The sequence below is a fragment of the Gorilla gorilla genome, chromosome 23, assembly GCF_029281585.2.
Source record: "Gorilla gorilla gorilla isolate KB3781 chromosome 23, NHGRI_mGorGor1-v2.1_pri, whole genome shotgun sequence".
Classification (NCBI taxonomy): Eukaryota; Metazoa; Chordata; class Mammalia; order Primates; family Hominidae; genus Gorilla; species Gorilla gorilla.
In genome coordinates this window covers 48,811,071-48,832,075 of record NC_086018.1, presented here as the reverse complement: position 1 = coordinate 48,832,075, position 21,005 = coordinate 48,811,071, and the positions used below count along the sequence as shown (strand labels likewise).

General features: G+C 47.7%; 1 protein-coding gene across 23 annotated transcripts; it reads left to right on the top strand.

Annotated features, from left to right (window-relative positions):
* The first annotated feature begins 64 nt into the window (after window positions 1-64).
* RABL2B (RAB, member of RAS oncogene family like 2B) lies at window positions 65-13,636 on the top strand. 23 transcript variants are annotated; one of them, XM_055374501.1, is made up of 10 exons: window positions 65-260; window positions 475-722; window positions 1,410-1,573; window positions 4,432-4,461; window positions 5,664-5,743; window positions 6,571-6,650; window positions 12,066-12,177; window positions 12,524-12,621; window positions 12,952-13,035; window positions 13,202-13,636. In XM_055374501.1, the coding sequence occupies exons 3-10, from the start codon at window positions 1,467-1,469 to the stop codon at window positions 13,298-13,300; spliced, it is 690 nt and encodes a 229-aa protein (XP_055230476.1). In that variant the 5' UTR covers window positions 65-260; window positions 475-722; window positions 1,410-1,466; the 3' UTR covers window positions 13,301-13,636. The 23 variants fall into 23 exon arrangements, with proteins under 23 accessions (XP_055230476.1, XP_055230475.1, XP_055230479.1 ...); XM_063704851.1 differs by having other exon boundaries at window positions 103-260; window positions 716-870; window positions 12,527-12,621; XM_063704852.1 differs by having other exon boundaries at window positions 103-260; window positions 12,527-12,621.
* The last annotated feature ends 7,369 nt before the right edge of the window (window positions 13,637-21,005 follow it).

Sequence of the window (21,005 nt, the reverse complement as noted above, 5' to 3'; positions counted from 1 at the left end):
CCTCCCGCCAGGCGCCGCGCTGGGCAGCCAGCGCCCCGGCGGGGTCCTTCAGGCCTTCGGCCGGGCAGCCTCCCTCGGGGTCCTTGCGCGGTTGCCTAGCAGCTGCGAGGACGCGGGCCGAGCCGGAAGTGGAGTGCGCTGCGGCGCGAGCTGGGCCGGCGGGCGTGGTTCGAGAGCGCGCAGAGTCCAGACGGGCGGCAGGGCCCGAGCGGCCGACCCGCAGCGTCCCTGGTCTCTCCAGCCCTCACTCGGAACCGCACGTGAGGGCAAATCCGCCCCGGTGGCTGGCTTAGCACGCGGGGACAGCCCCTCCGAGGCCTCCCTAGCGGTGTGGGCGAGAGGGCGTCCGGGTCGGGGGAAGCACGGAAAGGTGGCTTCGCGAGGCTGTTGTGGGGGGCGGGACGGGCAGCCTGGCGATGCCTGGACATGGTTGGTGGCCAAAAACATTTATCGAAAGATAGCTTACCCACTTAGATGGCGAGGACACCGACAAGCAAGTCTTCGCCCGTAAGCCGTGGCTCACGCCTATAGTCCAGGGATGCCGAGGAGGGAGGATCGCTTGAGTCCAGGAGTTGGAGGCTGCAGTGAGCCGTGATCGCGCCACTGCACTCCAGCCTGGACGACAGAGTGAGACCCTATCTCTAAACAAAAGAAAGAACGTCTTCAAGCATGGAGCCATGAAGCTGGATTTGGCTTTCTGTCGCTCTCTCTACAGGGTACAGGTGAAAGGGGGCAGACCCCTCATCATGCTTTCCAGGCATCTGCCACTTCCCAGGAATTGTCTCCCTGGATAAACAAGGCGAAGTCCCTGGCTGTGCAGAAGCAGTAGCTGTGTGGTGGCACAGTCAGGAAAACTCGGGGGCCCTGTTGGTATTTTCTACCCCTGACCCGTGTGCATACTTCTGTCGTAGCTCTCACCACAGTAGACTCTGCTATCATTGTGTCTTCCATCCTCTGAACCCTGTGCAAGGTCTGCTCATGGTGAATGCCCAGTAAGGCTCACCTATTGCTGCTATCTCGTCATCATATCATTTCTATGTGCCCCCCTAGCTAAGAGTCTGGACTGTGGTTACATTCTCAGGAATGTTTACAAAGTCATATTTAGGTGTGAGGAGAGTAAAACAGAGCTAGACATAATGCTGCACACAGCCTTTGGCACTGGATGCCTGGTGAATGTCTTGTGCAAATGGGTAACGTGAGGAGCAGCATTTGGGGTGCGCAGGACTTAACTATTTGTGTATAACATATTATTGATGCCTGTGTGTCATACTCCGCTACTCCAAGGCTAGTAGTCAATTGCATACCATATCTCAGTCTGGCACTGAGGGAAGCAGTCTGGATGGAGGTACAGCTGGAGATTTGGTTGAGGGGACTTATCTCTGACAACAGCCTCTTGTTGATCTTCCCAGACAGTGACAATACCCTCCCCTCCCTTGGGCTGGACCCCTCTCTACAGCTAGGAGCCAATGGCAGAAGACAAAACCAAACCGAGTGAGTTGGACCAAGGGAAGTATGATGCTGATGACAACGTGAAGATCATCTGCCTGGGAGACAGCGCAGTGGGCAAATCCAAGTATGTTGGGAGATTAGGGAATAAATACCAGCCCCAGAGAGGGTCCGGGTCATTTAAAAAGTCCTCCAGAGGCAGAGGAGCATGGCTTCTTGGGGCTGGTGAAGGAGCAGTCTTGGCTGGAGCCCAGATGTTCATGAGGGAACGAGGGGAATCACGTGAGCCGTTGTGTGTGTTGGGTGGAGGGGGCAGGTCATAAGGACTGAGGAATTTGAATGTTTCCTCTGAGCCCTGAGAGAACGTGTGGAGCAACTGAGGACATTGTATGTGGTTTGTGGGCTGAGGGATGGCAAGGGCAGGGAGTGGGAATGGAAAGACAAAAGTGACTATGCCACCGTGACAGATTGGGTAAAGGTGGTAAAGATGCTTTCTTGGAGGGACTCTCTGAGATAGAGAAAACTGGGTAGAACTGACGATTGACTATAATCATTGTGAAGACTGGTTTCTTCTTGTAATGAATTTCGGTGCCTACATGCCACCCGGAGAGGTGAAGGGAGGCTCTGCCGTGCTGCCAGCTTGTCTCCATGAGACGTCCTAGTTCTCACGCCTAGGACTGCTGAGGGCACATGTCCATTTCTGCCTTCATAGCATGACGGTACACTTGCCCCTGCCCAGAGAAGTGGTTACGTTTATCTCCCAAGTACTCCAGGCCCACCTTGGTTTCTACCTTCATTTTTATAATCAAGTCCTTTGACTCAGGTAGCTGTGAATAATTCTCTGGGGGCTTTGCTGGTTTTTAGGCCATCTGCATGCCTTTGAATTCTCTCTCTCTCTCTCTTTCTCTCTCTCTCTTCCCCACCACACAATCACACACTGCAGCTCTGGTTTAGTATTTTTTTTTTTTTTTTTTTTTTTTTTGAGATGGAGTCTCGCTCTGTCGCCCAGGCTGGAGTGCAGTGACGTGATCTCGGCTCACTGCAAGCTCCGCCTCCCGGGTTCACGCCATTCTCCTGCCACAGCCTTGCGAGTAGCTAGGACTACAGGCGCCCGCCACCACACCCAGCTAATTTTATTTTTGTATTTTTAGTAGAGACGGGGCTTCACCTTGTTAGCCAGGATGGTCTTGATCTCCTGACCTCGTGATCCGCCCACCTCCGCCTCCGAAAGTGCTGGGATTATAGGCATGAGCCACCGCGCCCGGCCTCTGGTTTAGTATTTTATAGTTACTTTGACCATCCTCAACAGCACGCCTGTACAGTAAAAGTGAGGGTAGGTGTTGCAGTTTGGGAAGGTTACCCAATAGATAACACCCCCTTTATCCCCACTCAAGTTTAAAACAACAAAGAATAGAAATGGCAGGCAGGTGTAGAGCAAATTGCCACTTTAATAACAAACAGAACTTTCGGAGAATGTATCTTGGTATACCCAGCTCCCAAGTTCAATGCTAGTCTCTTTATATGCCTCATTTCAAACAGTAACAAAAAATAAGAATCCAAGTGGTTAACTTGACGTCAAAGATTACCATAACATTGGCCTCCACAGACACAACAATTAGAAAACAAGCCAGTCTTCATCCACTAGCAGTATCTCAGGCAAAAGGTTGTACCAGATACAAAGACCATGATGGAAACAGTGCATCTGAGGGAAGGTGAGTGCATAAGAACACTGTGGTTCAGTTTTGATTGGACTCAAGAATTACTGCCAATTTTCAGTGTCTCTAACCTATGAATCTAAACTCAGTTGGGCTAAAACACCCATTAAGAGGTTAACACATCCAGGCTGTGGTGAGCTATGATTGCGCCACTGCACTCTAGCCTAATGACAGAGCAAGACCCTGTCTCAAAAAAAAAAAAAAAAAAAAGTTAACACTTGTGTTCATCATATCTGAAGGGCGTCAGTTGTACACGGCCTCATTTCTAGATAGCAATGTTGTGGCAGTGCGGCCTTCTTGCAGAGTTCAGAAATTTACAACAGTAGCAGCCCCAGTCACCAGGCTTTCTTTAAGGTGCCTTTTTTTTTTTTCCTCATGCAACATGTTCATGCTTCTTGATTCCACTCAGGGCTCTGTTGGTGGGCTCTGATGACAGCTCCCCTACCCCCTGTGAACAGGTGTCCTCAGACCTGGGCACTGCCTCCTGTGGAAGGCTTTTCCTTTGCTCCTGCACATGCCACCTTCCTGAGCTGCCATTACAGGCGTGAGCCACTGCACCCGACCAGATTTCTTTTGACCCCAGGTGATCATACTGCTTAATAACAAGACATGGTGTTTTTTTGCTTTTTTGTTTTTTTTTTTGAGACAGAGTCTTGCTCTGTCACCCAGGCTGGAGTACAGTGGGGCAATCTAGGCTCACTGCAACCTCTGCCTCCCAGGTTCAAGCAATTCTCATGCCTCAGCCTCCTGAGTAGCTGGGATTACAGGCATGCGCCACCATGCCTAGCTAATTTTTTTGTATTTTTAGCAGAGGTTTTGCCGTGTTGGCCAGGTTGGTCTGGAATTCCTAACCTCAAGTGATCTGTCTGCCTTGGCCTCCCAAAGTGCTGGGATTACAGGTGTGAGCCACCGCGCCTGACCGGGAAATGGCTTTTGAACGGAAGGCGCAGCTTTGGCCTGGCCTCTGTTTCCCTTTGCATAACACAAGGATAATTGTATGTGCAGAACTGTGCTCTGGTGGAAATAACAGATTTGAGAGCTTCACATGGGCTGGTGTGTGTACTCATAGTGACATGAGCTGTTTTGTTATGACGGGTTAGTAATGCTGATATCCAGCTTCCAGACTTGACCCGGAAGCTGTGTGGCTGTGGAGTGAAAGGGGGAAGGGAAGCCACAGGTGGCTTCCAGGTTGTCAGCCTTAGGGTGAAAAAGTTTGGGACAAGGGAGAGATGGAGACGCCATCTGACCACCTTGCCTGTTCTGCTTACAGACTCATGGAGAGATTTCTCATGGATGGTTTGTATCCTTCAAGGTTTGAAGTACCCCTTGTTCCTGTGGGTCTTCCCACGCTCATGTATCAGTGTCCCACTGCCCACCCCTTTGTACCAGCAGCCCAGGAAGGAGGATTGGGTAAGTGAATGCACAGGTTTTGTTCCGCGCTTGTTTCTTGCCAATTGACCCACATGGCATTGCACAATCAGTGCTGTATATTTTGGACCTTACTCATATTTGGATTGTTTTATATTAAGAGGGCAGTAGAATGGCAAACAGCAAATGGTTTGGATCTAATGCCTGGATTCAAACCCCACCTCCTCCTCCTCAGTAGCTTCTGATACTGGCCAAGTCATTTAACCTCTCTAACCTCAAAGCTTGGGCCCCCTACTATTGAAAAAAATCTCTGATATGAATGAACTTTGTAAAATAGGAGCTGCCAGCCCCACCTTTCTCCCATGAATTGTTATATTGCATAGGTTTGGAGTGAGTTCCTCCCCGCAACTGGGAGATTTTTAAACAGCTTCCCAAGTGGATCCACTGAGAACCACAGGTGAGAGGAGCCCCTGGAGCCTGCTGCTGCCTGTCCTAGGCTCGGCACCCCAAGGCTCAGTTGCCTTAAGATCTGAGTATGTGTTACTCCACCTTCTACCAAGTGCTCCTGCACACCCAGCCCACCTGCGTCATTTGGCTCTGCTTTTTACACTGTCCGGCTTCTTGCAGCCTCGGAAGGTGTTAATCCCCAGAGTTTAACCCTTTTTCTCAGGGTTTCACACATAAGCAGACTCCAAATTGATTGACAGTTTGTCAACTGTATGGCTTGTGGGAGCTTTTGTCCCTGGAATGGTCATGTTGCTACCTAGTGTTAGGGTTTCCTTTCTAGCCTGCGAAAGCTCCATCCATGATTGAGTTGGGGTATCCACATTTGCATTTTCCAACTGCATGATGCCTTTTATGACACTTGTCTGTAAAATCCTGTTCTATGTTTTACCTCAGACTTCGATGGCCAGGACACACTCCCATCTCCTCCCACCCCTCACCCTTCCATGGAGCTTGTACCAGTGGTATGTGAAGCTGATCCTCTGTCTGCAACATTCATTTGATTTAAAATCTCAATAACTCCAAAGAGAAGAGGAGGGAGAGGATCCATTTCATCAAACCAAACACCCCTGCTCCCCACTCCTTCCTTACCTCCCCTTTTATTGATTTTGGTCCTTAACCTGAGTGCAGTCAGCCACAGCAGCTTTCCACGTACGCCCTGACCCTGTACAAGCACACAGCCATGGTAGATGGCAAGACCATCCTTGTGGGTAAGTGGCACAGGGCCAAGACATGCTGACCCTCAGGAAAGAGGAAATGGAAGACGAGGGGAGGTGAGGGAAGGTTCATAAGGAGAGAGTCCAGAGGGAGAAAATGAGACCCCAGGCAGGGACAAGGGGTGCTAGAGAGAACCCAGAGAGCCAGGAGCCAGGAGGCCATGGAGGGTGGAAGGAGGCATGCAGGGGCCAAGTCCCAGCCCTCTGACCTGGTGACCAGGCCAGCACCTGTGCAGGACAGAGTTCAGGAAAGGAGAAGTCAGGGGGCTGTACCCACCTCAGGGAAGAAGAACATAAGAGGCCTTCGACGAGGCAGTAGTTTTCCTAGCTTCAGGGGTTCTTACTCAGCCAGTTTAAAAAAATAAATGTGGTCAGAACATTATCTCCCACATCGGGCTGCGACCTTCCATCAGGTCGTAATCTTCTCCTTGGCCAGGCACACAGCCTGCCTGACTCTGTCTACCATCTGTGGTCAGTGCATGTGAGAAGTTGGAATAGTTTAGAACTTTGAGGAGCCTGCATGTCACATGGGAAACGGGGAACTGTCTTCTCCCTCCTTGGGCTTCCAGTGTGTTGTCCTTCCTCCTGGCCCCTGACCCACTGTCTTCCCATACACACAGGTGAACACACACCTCTCACATCACACTCAGGTACACTGTGTCTTGAAGACACACGTGTGGGGCCGTATGGTCTCTGTTTCTCCCTGTGCTCCCCATGTACACTCACACATGTGCTGTGGTTTGTGCCGCATGTGTGTTGTATCTTAGTGACTTGCACAGAAATGCACCGGGCATGTGGGTCTGTCTGTATTCACATTGCAGACTTTTGGGACACGGCAGGCCAGGAGCGGTTCCAGAGCATGCATGCCTCCTACTACCACAAGGCCCACGCCTGCATCATGGTACGAGACGGTGGGGAGGTGGACAGAGGCACTGGGCAAGTCTGGCCTGAGGGGTGAGGGGCCTAGCAGCCCTGGGCCCTTGTAACCAAGTCTGGGTGTTGTGGGAGGGGGGCTTAGGGTCACCCGGGGGATGTTTCAAACCACACCTGCTCCCCAGAGCTTCTTAGTGAGAAGGTGCCAGGTGAGCTCTCTGTAGGCGGGGATGGGTGGAGAAAAGGTGGAACAGCAAGCTCAGGGCTTCAACATCAGGTGTAGCATCCAAGAGGCAAACATATGCCTGAAACAGGGCCACAGTCCCTCTGATGGACCTAACCTGTCAGACAAGCTCCCAAGGCCTCCCTCCACTGTTGCCTGCTGCTTTTCCCCAGGGGGTACGTGCTGGGACTGAGTAGACGCTGCGGGTCCCAGAGAACCTTCTCTCTCAGGCCAGCCCCTTGCCTCCCCCCGAGCCTCCCATTTTGTTGCCTAGGACACAATCCTCACGGTTCCACCCTGGTGACCAGGGTGTGGTGAAGCAGTCACTCCAAGAGAAAAATGCAGCCGAGGAAAGGGCTAAGAAAGGAAAAAGGAGCTCTGTAAACCTGTGTCCTATAGAGGTTCCTACCCGTGAGTTCCCTGGCTTGGTTCTCAGGCCACCACTTTTAAATGCTGAAAAGGAGCATGTTTTTCTTTTGGGTCACTTAAAAAACATTTTCATGGCTGGGCACGGTGGCTCATGCCTGTAATCCCAGCACTCTGGGAGGCCAAATGGGTGGATCACCTGAGGTCAGCAGTTTGAGACCAGCCTGGCCAACATGGTGAAATCCCATCTCTACTAAAAATACAAAAAATTAGCCAGGCATGGTGGCGGGTGCCTGTAATCCCAGCTACTTGGGAGGCTGAGGCAGGAGAATCACTTGAACCCAGGAGGCAGAGGTTGCAGTGAGCCAAGATCACACCATTGCACTCCAGCCTGGGCAACAAGAGCAAAACTCCATCTAAAAAAAACCCACATTTTCATGAATATCAGCCATCAACAATGCAGAAAGTAATAGACTTCTGAATTATTAACCCTAGCAATTGTCACCAAGTGAAAACCTCGGTCACTAAAACTTCTTGGAATAGCATTCAAGGTCTTGCTTTAACACAAAACCCCAAAACTTGGTGGTACAAAACAACCCTTTTCTGATGGATCGGGAATCCATGTCTGAAGTCTCAGCTAAGAAGACTCCAAGGCTGGGTTCCAGGCTGGAACTGCCTGGGGCATCTCCCCACACACACACTGGTACTTGGCTGGACCACCAGCAGGTTCTACTCCCCGTGTTTCTTCGCAGTTTGTCAGTTGGGCTGATTTGGGTTTGCTCACAGAGTATCAGCCAAGATCCCAAGATCAAGTATCCAAAGAGAACCCGGTGGGACTTATATTTCCTTTTATGGCCTAGCCCTGGAATATGTGGCATCTCTCTGTCCATAGTCACAGAGGGAAGAAACAGATGGCATCTCTCAGTGGGGAACCAGAGTCACATGGTTAAAAGAACACATGGGATGGACAGGTTGCCACCATTGTTGGCATATATTAATAAAGTCTGCCATGGCACCCCATAGCATTTAGACACCCACCTTTCTAGCCCTACCTCCCACTTAGTGATTGTCTGTAAATATGCACGGCCTTACCTTGGCACTGAGAGAGATGCATGGCTGAGTAGGTGTCATCTCATCTGTAAGAAACAATAGCAGAGGGGATGCAGAAGGAGCTGCTCTGTTCTGCTCATTGTCACCTGCTCCTCTGCACACCTTCCTTCATGCTCTTCCCTCAGCCTCTCCCCAGCTCACACCCCTTTATTTGAAACTCTGCTCATTTTTCAGGCCCTGCTTCAATGCCACCACCTCCATGCAGCCTCCTCTGATGTTTGTCATTAGCATAGCTCTTTCGTGTGTGCTCCTGCACCACTGATCCCTTCCGCAACATGGACTGTCTGTGATGCACGTGTGCAGGATGCTGGGAGTGCCCAGGTGGAAAGACACACATGCTGCCCCCAGGAACTGACTGACTGGTAGGCACAGTACAGACACCAGTGGTGAGGACAGTGAGGATTCTTCCCTTCTGACCCTTTGCAGATGGTAAAGGAAGGAACTCGTCACCTAATTCCCCCGACTGCCCCTTAAGAACAAAATCCCTTGAAAAATTCCAAAAGCTTTAACTCTGATAACTGTTAAGGTACTAAACAAGAGGATGATGGGGCAAGGCAAATGGGGGCAGTGTAGTGCAGAAGTCTGACCCTCAAGAGCAGAGGAGCTTGGTCCTAGCCAGTTTGGTTTCAGGCCTACAGTGGCATTTGGTATTTTGAGCTCACCTCTCTTTTTCTCTTGGAGTGACTGCTTCCTACATCTGATGCATCTCCGTGGGCTCCCCTCAGACCCTCTTCTGAAGGCCTGGGGTGTCTCTCCTGCCACCATGCCTGTGTCTGCAGGTGCCTGCCACCAGCCCCAGTCTGCTGCACGGGCCCTGGCGAGTAGAAAGCACTTGCCTTCTGACCACACGGGGAGCTGAGGGTCAGAGACGGAACCAGGGCTCGACCCTCCACCTTGAAACCTTGAGATGGGGATGCTCCTCATTCTAGCCAGCTCCTCCTCAGCTCTCAAAACAAGGAAAGGATGCTCAGGAAACCAGACCTGGACAAAAGGCATCTGAGCCTGGTGTGAGGCAGATTCCAGAAGTTTAGTTACAGACATCCTTTATAAGGAGTCTTCATCGGGAATTCAAGACAACCTGGTGATTCATTGAAATTGGCCTGTGAAAGAGAATCCACATAGACTTCCTGCCACCTCTTGAGATGTGACAGTTGCTGACCCTCCCGCCACCACACAGGGCGAGCCCCTAGCCCTGAGCTTGAACCATGTTGCTTGCACAAATAGCTGGGTGATTTAGAAGTGAGGTCAGCTGTACCAGCAGTTACAGGGTGGTGGTTGTCTGTAACTTTAATCCACTGACGTTGTACTAGGGCAGTTTGGGCTAGACACTTTGGAGGAGCTCCTGTGAAGGGCATGAAGGCTCACTGTAGCAGCAGCTCAGTTGTCTTTCAGAGTTCTGCCCTTAGAGCTGGTTTGCAGTGCTCATCCTTCTTGCTGATATTTTAAAATAGGTAGAAACAGGCTGGGCGCGGTGACTCATGCCTTTAATCCCAGTACTTTGGGAGGCCTTGGCGGGCAGATCACCTGAGGTCAGGAGTTCGAGACCAGCCTGACCAACATGTTGAAACCCCGTCTCTACTAGAAATACAAAAATTAGCCAGGCATGGTGGCGCGCGCCTGTAATCCAGCTACTCAGGAGGCTGAGACAGGAGAATCGTTTGAACCCAGGAGGTGGAGGTTGCAGTGGCAGTGAGCCAAGATACCGCCACTGCACTCCAGCCTGGGCAACAGAGCAAGACTCCATCTCAAAATAAATAAATAAATAAATAAAAATAAAATAGGTAAAAACAAATTATAAAGTAATACAATTATGAACTGCAAATAATAAAACATAAAAATTACTTTAAAAAAATTTAAAGAGGCCGGGCACAGTGGCTTATGCCTGTAATCCCAGAAATTTGGGAGGCCGAGGCAGGAGGATCACTTGAGCCCAGGAGTCCAAGACCAGCCTGGTTAATATAATGAGAGCTTATCTCTACAAAAAATAAACAAAATTAGCCAGGCATGGTGGCATGTGCCTGTAGTTCCAGCTATTCAGGAGGCTGAGGTAGGAGGAGCATCAGAACCCAGGGGGTTGAGGAGCAGTAAGCCAAGATTGTGCCACTGCACTCCAGCCTGGCTGACAGAGTAAGACCCTATCTCAAAAAACAAAAAGCAGAAAGAACAAAGAAGTAAACAAAAGCTTAAATCAGCCAGGTGCAGTAGCTCATGCCTGTAATCCCAGTACTTTGGGAGGCCTAGGCAGGCAGATCACTGCAGGTTAAGAGTTTGAGACCAGCCTGGCCAACATGATGAAACCCGGTCTCTACTAAAACTACAAAAATTAGCCAGGCGTGGTGGTGCGCACCTGTAATCCCAGCTACTCCGGAGGCTGAGACGAGAATCGCTTGAACCTAGGAAGTGGAGGTTGCAGTGGCAGTGAGCCAAGATAGCGCCACTGCACTCCAGCCTGGGCAACAGAGCAAGACTCCATATATGGAGATCCCTTGAGATCAAGAGTTCGAGACCAGCCTGGCCAACATGGCGAAACCCTGTCTCTACTAAAAATATAAAAATTAGCCAGGCATAGTGGCGCACACCTGTAGTCCCAACTACTGAGGAGGCCGAGACAAGAGAATCACTTGAACACAGAAGGCAAAGGTTGCAGTGAGCTGAGATTATGCCACCACACTCCAGCCTGGGTAACAGAGTGAGACTCCATCTAAAAAAAAAAAAAAAATCAAGGGCAGTTGTGGTGGCTAACACCTGTAACCCCAGCACCTTTAGAGGCCCAGGTGGGAGGATCCCTTGAGGCCAAGAGTTTGAGATGAGCCTGGGTAACATAGGGAGAGCCTGCCTCTACAAAAAATAAAAAATAAAAAAATAAAAATGCGTGCGTGCTACTTGGGAGGCTGAGGTAGGAGGATTCCTTGAGCCCAGGAGTTTTGAGGTTACAGTGAGCTGTGATTGAGCCACTGCATTCTAGCCTGGGTGACAGTGAAACCCTGTCTCTAAAAAGTAAATAAATAAATAAAAGTAAATAGTAACTAAAGTAAAACTCTAGAAACATTTACGGTTACTACAGAGGAACTTTAAAACAGTTTAAGCAATAAATACAAGAGTAGACTAAAAAACACAAAAGTTTTTACAATTTCTAACAGACTATCAATTGGCAAATTGATTCAATTTATGATTGTTAAAATAGGTGAATAAGATTAGATGACAAGATAACAAAAAAGGAATACGTTATTTATTTGTTTATTTCAGACAGAGTTTCGCTCTTGTTGCCCAGGCTGGAGTGCAATGGCATGATCTGGGCTCGCTGCAACCTCCGTCTGCCTAGTTCAAGCAATTCTCCTGCCTCAGCCTCCCAAGTAGCTGAGATTACAGGCATGCGCCACCACACCCAGCTAATTTTTTGCATTTTTAGTAGAGACGGAATTTCACCATGTTGGCCAGGCTGGTCTCAAACTCCTGACCTCAGGTGATTGACCCACCTCAACCTCCCAAAGTGCTGGGATTACAGGTGTGAGCCACTGCACTGGGCCAAGAATAAGATTTTTTAAAACATTTTCACATCTGGAGGCTCCAGGGGGCTTCCCTGAGAAATGGCAGCCTCTGTGGTCAGAGAGGGTGCAATTCAGAGTGTTCCCACAAACAGCACCATGTGCTCATGCTTACCTGCTTGGGTGTGTGAGTCACCTGGAGATGGGGTGCAGAAACATTGACATACCTGAGCTATCTTTCTTCCTCTGCCCTTTGCAGGTGTTTGATGTACAGAGGAAAGTCACCTATAGGAACCTGAGCACCTGGTATACAGAGCTTCGGGAGTTCAGGCCAGAGATCCCATGCATCGTGGTGGCCAATAAAATTGATGGTGGGGCCATCCCTGCACCTGGGTGTTAGCAATTCACTGGGGACCTGCCCTCATACATTTCCTCCTCCATTCCCCAGGCAGGCAGCCTTCAGTGATTGGTTCTCCCTCCCACGATAAGATACAACCCTTGGTTGCTTGCATTCTTCCCACCTTATAAAGAAGCCAGCTAAGCCGACCTGCCCTCTTTCCAAGATACAGATCCCTATTAACTGAGCTCTTTCTAGGACATGTTTCCCAATCATCCCTGCCTATCCCACTTTCTGGAATGAAGGCCTCCAGTGGCCCCCCTCCAAACCTTCTTCCCCTCCCTTGACAGACAGACCAATGTCCTACCTTCTCTCTACAGCAGACATAAACGTGACCCAAAAAAGCTTCAATTTTGCCAAGAAGTTCTCCCTGCCCCTGTATTTCGTCTCGGCTGCTGATGGTACCAATGTTGTGAAGGTATGGCTGACTGCAGAGGTAGCTAGCAAGGTCAGGGCGCTAGGTGGTAAAGGGAAGCTGTGAAGAGAAGGGCTTACTGCAGGTGTGATGGAGAGAACCAGGACAGTGCATGGGCATGGGTGGCAGGGAGGGGAGGAGCTGATGGGCCTGGACTTGATGAGGCAGAAGTCCATTGACCATACATAGGTCAGGGTGACGGGGAGAGGCAAATGGAGGGGTAAGGTTGCTGATTTTAGGAATGGAGTATTGTGTAGTCTCACAGTGGGGCCAGTGGGGTGGACTGGGCAGAGTCCAAGGCACTCTCATCCACCATCTCTACCTCACCCCCAGCTCTTCAATGATGCAATTCGATTAGCTGTGTCTTACAAACAGAACTCCCAGGACTTCATGGATGAGATTTTTCAGGAGCTCGAGGTAGGTCAGGTCCACATTTCGGGTGGGATGGAAGAAACGGCTCCTCTTCAGGGAGAGGGACTACAACCCAGTAGAGTGGCTCTTGCCTAAGTTTGCCCCACTAAATGTATCAGAGCTGCGGTTGAGCAAATGCAGGGCCAGGGCTCACCTGCGACCTTGTTCACAGAACTTCAACTTGGAGCAGGAAGAGGAGGACGTGCCAGACCAGGAACAGAGCAGCAGCATGGAGACCCCATCAGAGGAGGCGGCCTCTCCCCACAGCTGAGGGGCTGGGGCTAGGGGTGGGTGGAGCCCTTTTAAAATACCCTTCCCTTCAACAGCTCTCCAGCTCTGAACGGAGAAACTCTCTAGGCCATCCCCTCTTCTACCTCCTGCAACCCACCCATCCTATTAGCCTCCCACATTCAAGGCCCGTGATACAGGGATGAGGTCAGCACCAGCAAACTCTGGACTGGTGGAAGAATTCCCCACCAGATCTCCTTGAAGCAGAATTAGGGATCAGCATCATTAACACCTTCCCCACCCCCTCCCCCCAGGCAGACAGTGAAGAGAATCAGAAAACATGATTATGTGTCACTTTAATAAAGGAAATTTAGGTGTTTTTTGGTGTTTTTGTTTTTGTTTTTGTTTTCTTTCCAAAGCTCACCTCGGGGACAATTCCTTGTGCTTCTGCTGAGGTAATGATTACCCCCCCACCCACAGCTGAGTCTGTGAGGCCCCATCCTTTCCCTACGTTTTCTCCCATCTTTTTTCCTCTTCAGTCTCCCGATCATCCGGTTTGTTTGTTTCTTTGTTCGTTCTGAGACGGAGTCTCGCTCTGTCGCCAGGCTGGAGTGCAGTGGCGCAGTCTCGGCTCGCTGCAACCTCTGACTCCCTGGTTCAAACGATTCTCCTGCCTCAGCCTCCCGAGTGGCTGGCATCACCACGCCCAGCTAATTTTTGTATTTTTAGTAGAGACGGGGTTTCACCATGTTGCCCAGGATGGTCTCGATCTCCTCACCTCGTGATCCACCCGCCTCGGCCTCCCAAAGTGCTGGGATTACAGGCATGAGCCACCGCGCCCGGCCCCAATCATCTGTTTTTAAACAAACATTTTTGAGCAGATAGCTATTCATTCCAGATTTCTGTGTACCTACTCTGTTTCAGGAGCTCTTCTAGGTAAAGCTGAGATCACAGGAACAGCAGGTGACAGGCCTAGCTATAGTTAGGAATACACAAGCGATAAAATGGAGTCCTTACAGCCATACCACAAGGTACATCCATTTGGACTACAAGAAGAGCTTCCTTTAAAGTTCCTATTTCAGCATAAAGAGGCTGTCCTTTTTTTTTGAGGAATAGTTTGGACCTTGTGCCTCCTGTGGGAGGCTGAGGACTGCAAGAGGAGAGCTAGCAGATATGCCTGTTCACCCCTCTCTGGTACTTGTGGCTTGCTAGTATGTTTTTATGATAATCTCGGGCATTGTTTGCATTGTGTTTATTAATAGGGTTTTGTTTTTATTGTTTCCTTTTTTACAGTAAAGGCTGAATTACATAAACATTGAGTAAATGTATGTGCTTTGTGGCTCTGAAGTGTGTTCGGAGCAAAAAGACAAAAGAATCTGCAAATCATCACCCTTATCAATGAGGGGTAGCTGCCTTGACCTGTTGCAGGGTAGCCCATGTTTACTCTCAATTCACTATATTGGAGGCCATTTCAGTGGATTTTAGTGTTTTCAAAAGAATTCAATTACCTATTAATTTGGGAGCTCAAGAACAAGCACATTTCCCCTTTAAATCAGCAATACTTAGATGTTCAACGTAAGATGTTTGACCTGACCAGGGGTTCCCAGGAACGTATACCCTGATGTGGTAGAACTTAAAAAAATGTAGTTACTGTAAATAACTACTAAGTATTTAAAAAAAAATACAACAGGCTTACTGAGATAGAATTTGCAGACTATAAAGTTCACCATCGTGTTGGTTTTATGGGCCTATTCTGTATCCGGTTCCTTAGAAGCTGACCCTGAGAAGGCCGTGGTTCAAATGATTTAATTAGGGTCATTCTCAGAAGAGTGAGGGGGACAGGAGACAAGAAGCTCAGCAAGGTTGTGGTCTCAGCTGGAGGCTGGCTTCACCACCCCACCCCGTCCCAGGGAAGCTCTGGAGGGCAAATTGCCCTCCAGAGTTAGTCCTACCCCAAGACCAGGGGCCTTTTGTGCCCTTCAGCCAAGGGTGTGAGGTGGAAGGGGGCCTTCTGTTTCAGTAAGGTCAGTTCTCTGGGAAAAAGGGCAACTGTGCGCTTCCAACTCAAAGCAATTGGAGGATGAATGTTTAGGCAGGGTGCCAGCAACATCCACAAGCCACCCATGTGTACATTGCTCAGATCCACCTGCTTCTTAAAGTTCATTCCATCCAGGTAGAGCTGCTCCATGTTTCTAACTGGTCACCAGTCCTGGGGGAATGTACAAGAGAAGGGTCAATGGGAAAGGACAAACCATAGCCCCTGCTATTGTAGTTGGACCCCATGCAGAGACTGATACTTGTCACCTCTCATCCTCTGGCTAGCACTTTCGCTGGTCTAGGTTGTTTGCCTGGTGGGTTGATCCTGCTCCTCTTGCCTAATGGGGTCTGAGCCCCTGCTTACTATGCCTTTATGAGGCAGTGGTTGTTAACACTTACATAGTTATATCTAAACATGCAAGTACCAAGAGACAGCATGAATCATCTGAGTACCAAATACATTGCTCCTTCCTATTATTATCTGGCAACATCCTTTCTTCCTAATGACGATTACAGGCAATCACCTCTTTCCAGAATGCTAACTCTGCTTGCCAGTTACAAGCGCATGGACTGTCTAGGAAGCAGCCATAGCTTTGTGTTTAGTGAAACTCTTACTGTATCACTTGGTGGAAATGCCTCCCCCACTCCCCACACTGCCACTCACAGAGTCCAAGACTTCAGCTCACAGAGCCTAAAGCTGTAGACACAAACACAGATTCCCCAAGTGTGTCACTGAGAGTGCTAGCGAGCGGGGCGCTCCTATGTCCACTCCTTGGTTACTAGACATGTTGGGGACATAAAACCATATAATGAATATTAAGTTGTATATCACATCATGAAGGACCCCATCCTTACAGGGTATCATATCCGAGATCGACATCTCTGCTATCCACAAAGACAGGAAAGACTCAGAAGTGGAGTGACATCAGGAAAATGGCAGAGTAGACAGCTCCAAACTCCTGTCCCTCTACAGAAACATGGAGAAAAAGCAGCAGAAACTTTGCCAGAACTCTGGAAAAAGTAAAAGACTTATATCAATCAGGAAAGCACTGAAATGAGGAAAGGGCAACTTCAAAGTGACAGAAAAGTGCTATGGCATTTTCACTTGCCCTTGCCCCACCCCTTCATCAGCTTGATGGTGATCTTGAAGATAGTAGTCCATTTTCCCAATTTAGGACCCAGGTCCCAGGTTCCAGAGGGAGCAAGGCAGACCTTATTCACAAATGACTTTGTTTGTCTATTCTAACCGGTCAGAAACGATCTGAAAGACTAAAATGAGGCATTTGTCTGTTTTGCCCAAGTCTGAATCCACTCGAGGTAGAAAAGGGGCAGGCATTGCTTGAAAACATTCTGAGATGACCAAAAAACCCACAGCTCCCTGGGACAAAAAGTTGTGGTTCAGACATACAATATATTACATAAAGCCTGGGAGGAAAATCTGGGAGAGTTTCTTTGGGAAATCAGGACATTCAAAAAATACTTGTGTTTATTGGGGATTTCAAATGTCATGCACATACCCAGGGGAGGTCACGCATTCAGGAAAGATCTGAAAAGACTCTAAGCTTTTTCCTTTGGAAGATCTCTAGGGTTATCAAGAAGTGAAGGCTAAGACAGAGTTGTTAATATCCGGGTTAGGTGTTGAAGGAATGCTCCAGCACAAAGCCAATCTGCAAAGATTGAAAGAGATGCTTAAAAAAAAATTTTTTTTCAACCACGGATGAATACATAAAGAAAATGTGGCATATACGTACAATGGAACATCATTCAGCCTTTTTAAAAAAGGAAATCCTGGCCTGGCGCAGTGGCTCACGCCTGTAATCCCAGCACTTTGGCAGGCTGAGGCCGGCGGATCACAAGGTCAGGAGATCGAGACCATCCTGGCTACGGTGAAACCCCATCTCTACTAAAAATACAAAAAAAAAAAAAATTAGCCAGGCATGGTGGCGGGCACCTGTAGTCCCAGCTACTTGGGAGGCTGAGGCAGGAGAATGGCGTGAACCCAGAAGGCAGAGCTTGCAGTGAGCCTAGATCGCGCCACTGCACTCCAGCCTGGGCAACAGAGCGAGACTCGGTCTCAAAAAAAATTAAAATAAAATAAAATAAAAAGGAAATCATTCCATTTGCAGCAAATATACTAAGTTAAAGAAGCCGGACACAGTAGGACAAATACTACATGATCTCACTTACATAAGGAATCTAAAATATTCAAACTGAGAAGCAGAGAGTAGAATGGTGGTTGCCAAGGGCTAGGGGGAGGAGGAAATAAGCAGGCATTGCTCATTGGGTGCAAAGCTTCAGCTATGCCAGAGGGATAAGTCCTAGAGACCTCCCGTACAGCACAGTGACTATAGTTAACAACACTGTATTACATACTTAAAGATTTACTGGAAATAGATCTTATGTTAAGTGTCCTTATCACAAAACATAAGAATTAGAAATGAAGAGAGAGGGAGCAAACTTTTTGAAGCGATGAATATGTTTATGGCATTCATTGTGGTGAAGTTTTTATGGGTATATACTTATTTCAAACTCATCAAGTGGTATACCTTAAATACGTATATCGATAAAATGGTTTTTAAAAATACATGAAGCAAATGCACATTTCTCCAAAGAAAATATACAAATGGCCGACAAGTACATGAAAAGATGCTCAACATCATTAGTCATGAGAGAAATGCAAATCAAACCCAGAATGAGATGCCACTTACTGATCATGAAAAAGATAATAGCAAGTGTTAATGAGGCTGTGGAGAAATCGGAACCCTTATACACTGCTGAGGAGGAAGTAAAATAGTGCAGGCACTTTGGAAAACAGTTTGGCAGTCCTGGAATGGTGAAACATCGAGTTAACCCTATGATCCTGCAGATCTACTCCTAGGTGTACACTCAAGAGAAATGAGAACATGCGCTCACAGAAAAGCTTGTATATGAGTGGGCATAGCAGCACTATCCATAATAACCAAAAAGCTGGAAATAATCCAAATATCCATCAAATGTGGTATATCCACATGATGAAATATTACTCAAAAATACAAACAAATGAAGTGCTAATACGTGCTACAACGTGGATGAAACTGAAAAAAAAGTATGTTGAATGAAAGACGCCACGTATAAAGCACCACAGGTTGTGCGATTTCATTAATATGAAATGTCCAGAATAGGCAAATCTACAGAGACAGAAAGATTACTGAACAGAAAGATTACAGACAAAAATAACAGATTAGTGGTTGTTTAGGGTGGGGGGTTGCCGGTGAAGTTGGGAAGGAATTTGGTGGGGGCCAGGAAGCTAAGGGTACAGATTTTCTTTTTCAAGTAACGAGAATACTTTAAAATTAATTGTGGGTGGGTGCAGTGGCTCACGCCTGTAATCTCAGCACTTTGGGAGGCCAAGGCGGGCAGATCACTTGAGGCCAGGAATTCAAGACCAGCATGGCTGACATGGCAAAACCCTGTCTTTACTAAAAACACTAAAATTAGCTGGGTGTGGCGGCACATGACTGTAGTCCCAGTTCCTAGGGAGGCTGAGATGAAAGGATCGCTTAAGCCCAAGAGTTCAAGGCTGCAGTGAGCTATGATTGCACCACTACACTCCAGCTGGGATGACAGAATGAGACTCTGCCTCTAAATAAAATAAATACATAAATAAATAAGAGAAGTCCAGCAGCATATTAAAAGGATAATACACATGACTAAAATGGAGTTTATCCCAGGAGTGCAGTGTCAGTTAAATATTTAAAAATTATTTAATGGGGCTGGGCGCGGTGGCTCACGCCTGTAATCCCAGCACTTTGGGAGGCCGAGGCGGGCGGATCACGAGGTCAGGAGATCGAGACCATCCTGGCCAACACAGTGAAACCCCGTCTCTACTAAAAAATACAAAAAAAATTGGCCGGGCGTGGTGGCGGCCACCTGTAGTCCCAGCTACTCGGGAGGCTGAGGCAGGAGAATGGCGTGAACCCGGGAGGTGGAGCTTGCAGTGAGCTGAGATCGCACCACTGCACTCCAGCCCGGGCGACAGAGTGAGAATCTGTCTCAAAAAAAAAAAAAAAAAAATTTAATGGGCCTGGGCACGGTGACTCATGCCTGCAATCCCAGCACTTTGGGAGGCTGAAGCGGGTGGATCACCTGAGATCAAGAATTCGAGACCAGCCTGGCCAACATGGTGAAACCCCGTCTCTACTAAAAATACAAAAAATTAGCCAGGCGTGGTGGTGGGCGCCTGTAGTCCCAGCTACTCAGGAGGCTGAAGCAGGAGAATCGCTTGAACCCACAAGGGGGAGGTTGCAGTGAGCTGAGATCACACGCCACTGCACTCTAGCCTGAGCCACAGTGCAAGATTCCGTCTCAAAAAAAAAAAAAAAGTATTGGAAGCAAGAAAAGGATAAACTAAATCTCGCGGTACTGGATAAGAGGTGAAAGTATTATTGTGAACTCTCATTTAGTTTTATATATATATAAAATGGATAGATACAAAAACAATAATAGATACATGTGTGTACATGGGTTAGTATACAACATATATTACCTAACTGTCTCATCCAGCTTTGAGGGCTTAGAAGTAATACATCTCAGTATTGACAAGCACACCCAGTGTCCAGATCTTAGTTTCTAAAAAACACTTTCCAGTGAAAAAACCAGATTACTTTAGAGAAATGGTGGATTCCAGGGTTGAAGCAGGGGAAATGCAAAATGAGCCTGTAGCATCTTATTATATCAGAAAGGAAGGATGTGCTCAACAAATGAAATGAAGCCGGGAATGAAGCCACAGGTGCAATGGCTCACACCTGTAATCCCAGCACTTTGGAAGGCCGAGGTAGGAGGATTGCTTGAGGCCGGGAGTTCAAGACCACACCAGCCTGGGCTGTAACATAGAAAGAACCTATCTCCATAAAATAAAAATAAATTAGTAATAATTTTTTAATTTAAAAAATGATGAAGGCATGTCAAAGAGACTCAAGAGCCAATATGAAAGGGCTCCCAATGGGCAAAGCTGGAAAAATGTGAGCAACAAATTATATAGTGTCATATTGGTTTTTAGTCCACTGTATAAAATAAATATACATTAGGGCTCTACACTAATATAATGAATAGATGAATAATAAGAGACAAATCTTTCATACAGAAAAATTAAAAATACTATGTGTAACTCCTGCCACCTGCAGGGGGTGGAGCCAACACCCCCAACCACCATCACTACAGAGAATGGGCTGGACTGAGTGGTTCACTTCTAAAGAAGCACTTATGGAAAGCGAACAGCGACGAAACCCAGAAAACACTGCCCTGACCAACGGATCAAGGTTGATGTCATCACTGTTGTCATATGTATGTTGTAGACTCCTGATAGGATGTGATGAGGATAATTTGTCTCTATGACACTCTTTCCCAAAATTCATAATCCCAATATAATCATGAGAAAAATACTACACAAATTCAAATGGAGGGATATTCTACAAAATACCTAACTATCCCTCAAATTTGTCAAGGTCATATAAGAGCAAGGAAAGACTGAGAAATAGTCTCAAACTAGAGGAGTAAATCTGTAACAATCTGTGACTACTATAAATCTAAAGTTGTTCTAAAATAGTTTATTTAATACACCAGATTAACAAAGTAAAAACAGAAAAATTACATGATCATCTCAATAAATGTAGGAAAAGCTGGCAAAATTCAACACTCATTACTGTGTAAAAAATAAAAATATAAACCTCTTA

Bases quoted from the DNA above. Each gene is read 5' to 3' on its own strand.
- RABL2B (XM_055374501.1), top strand. From the start codon at position 1,467: ATGGCAGAAGACAAAACCAAACCGAGTGAGTTGGACCAAGGGAAGTAT. The intron at 6,651-12,065 runs GTACGAGACGGT...TGCCCTTTGCAG, and splicing joins AGGCCCACGCCTGCATCATG to GTGTTTGATGTACAGAGGAA. The intron at 12,622-12,951 runs GTATGGCTGACT...CCTCACCCCCAG, and splicing joins ATGGTACCAATGTTGTGAAG to CTCTTCAATGATGCAATTCG.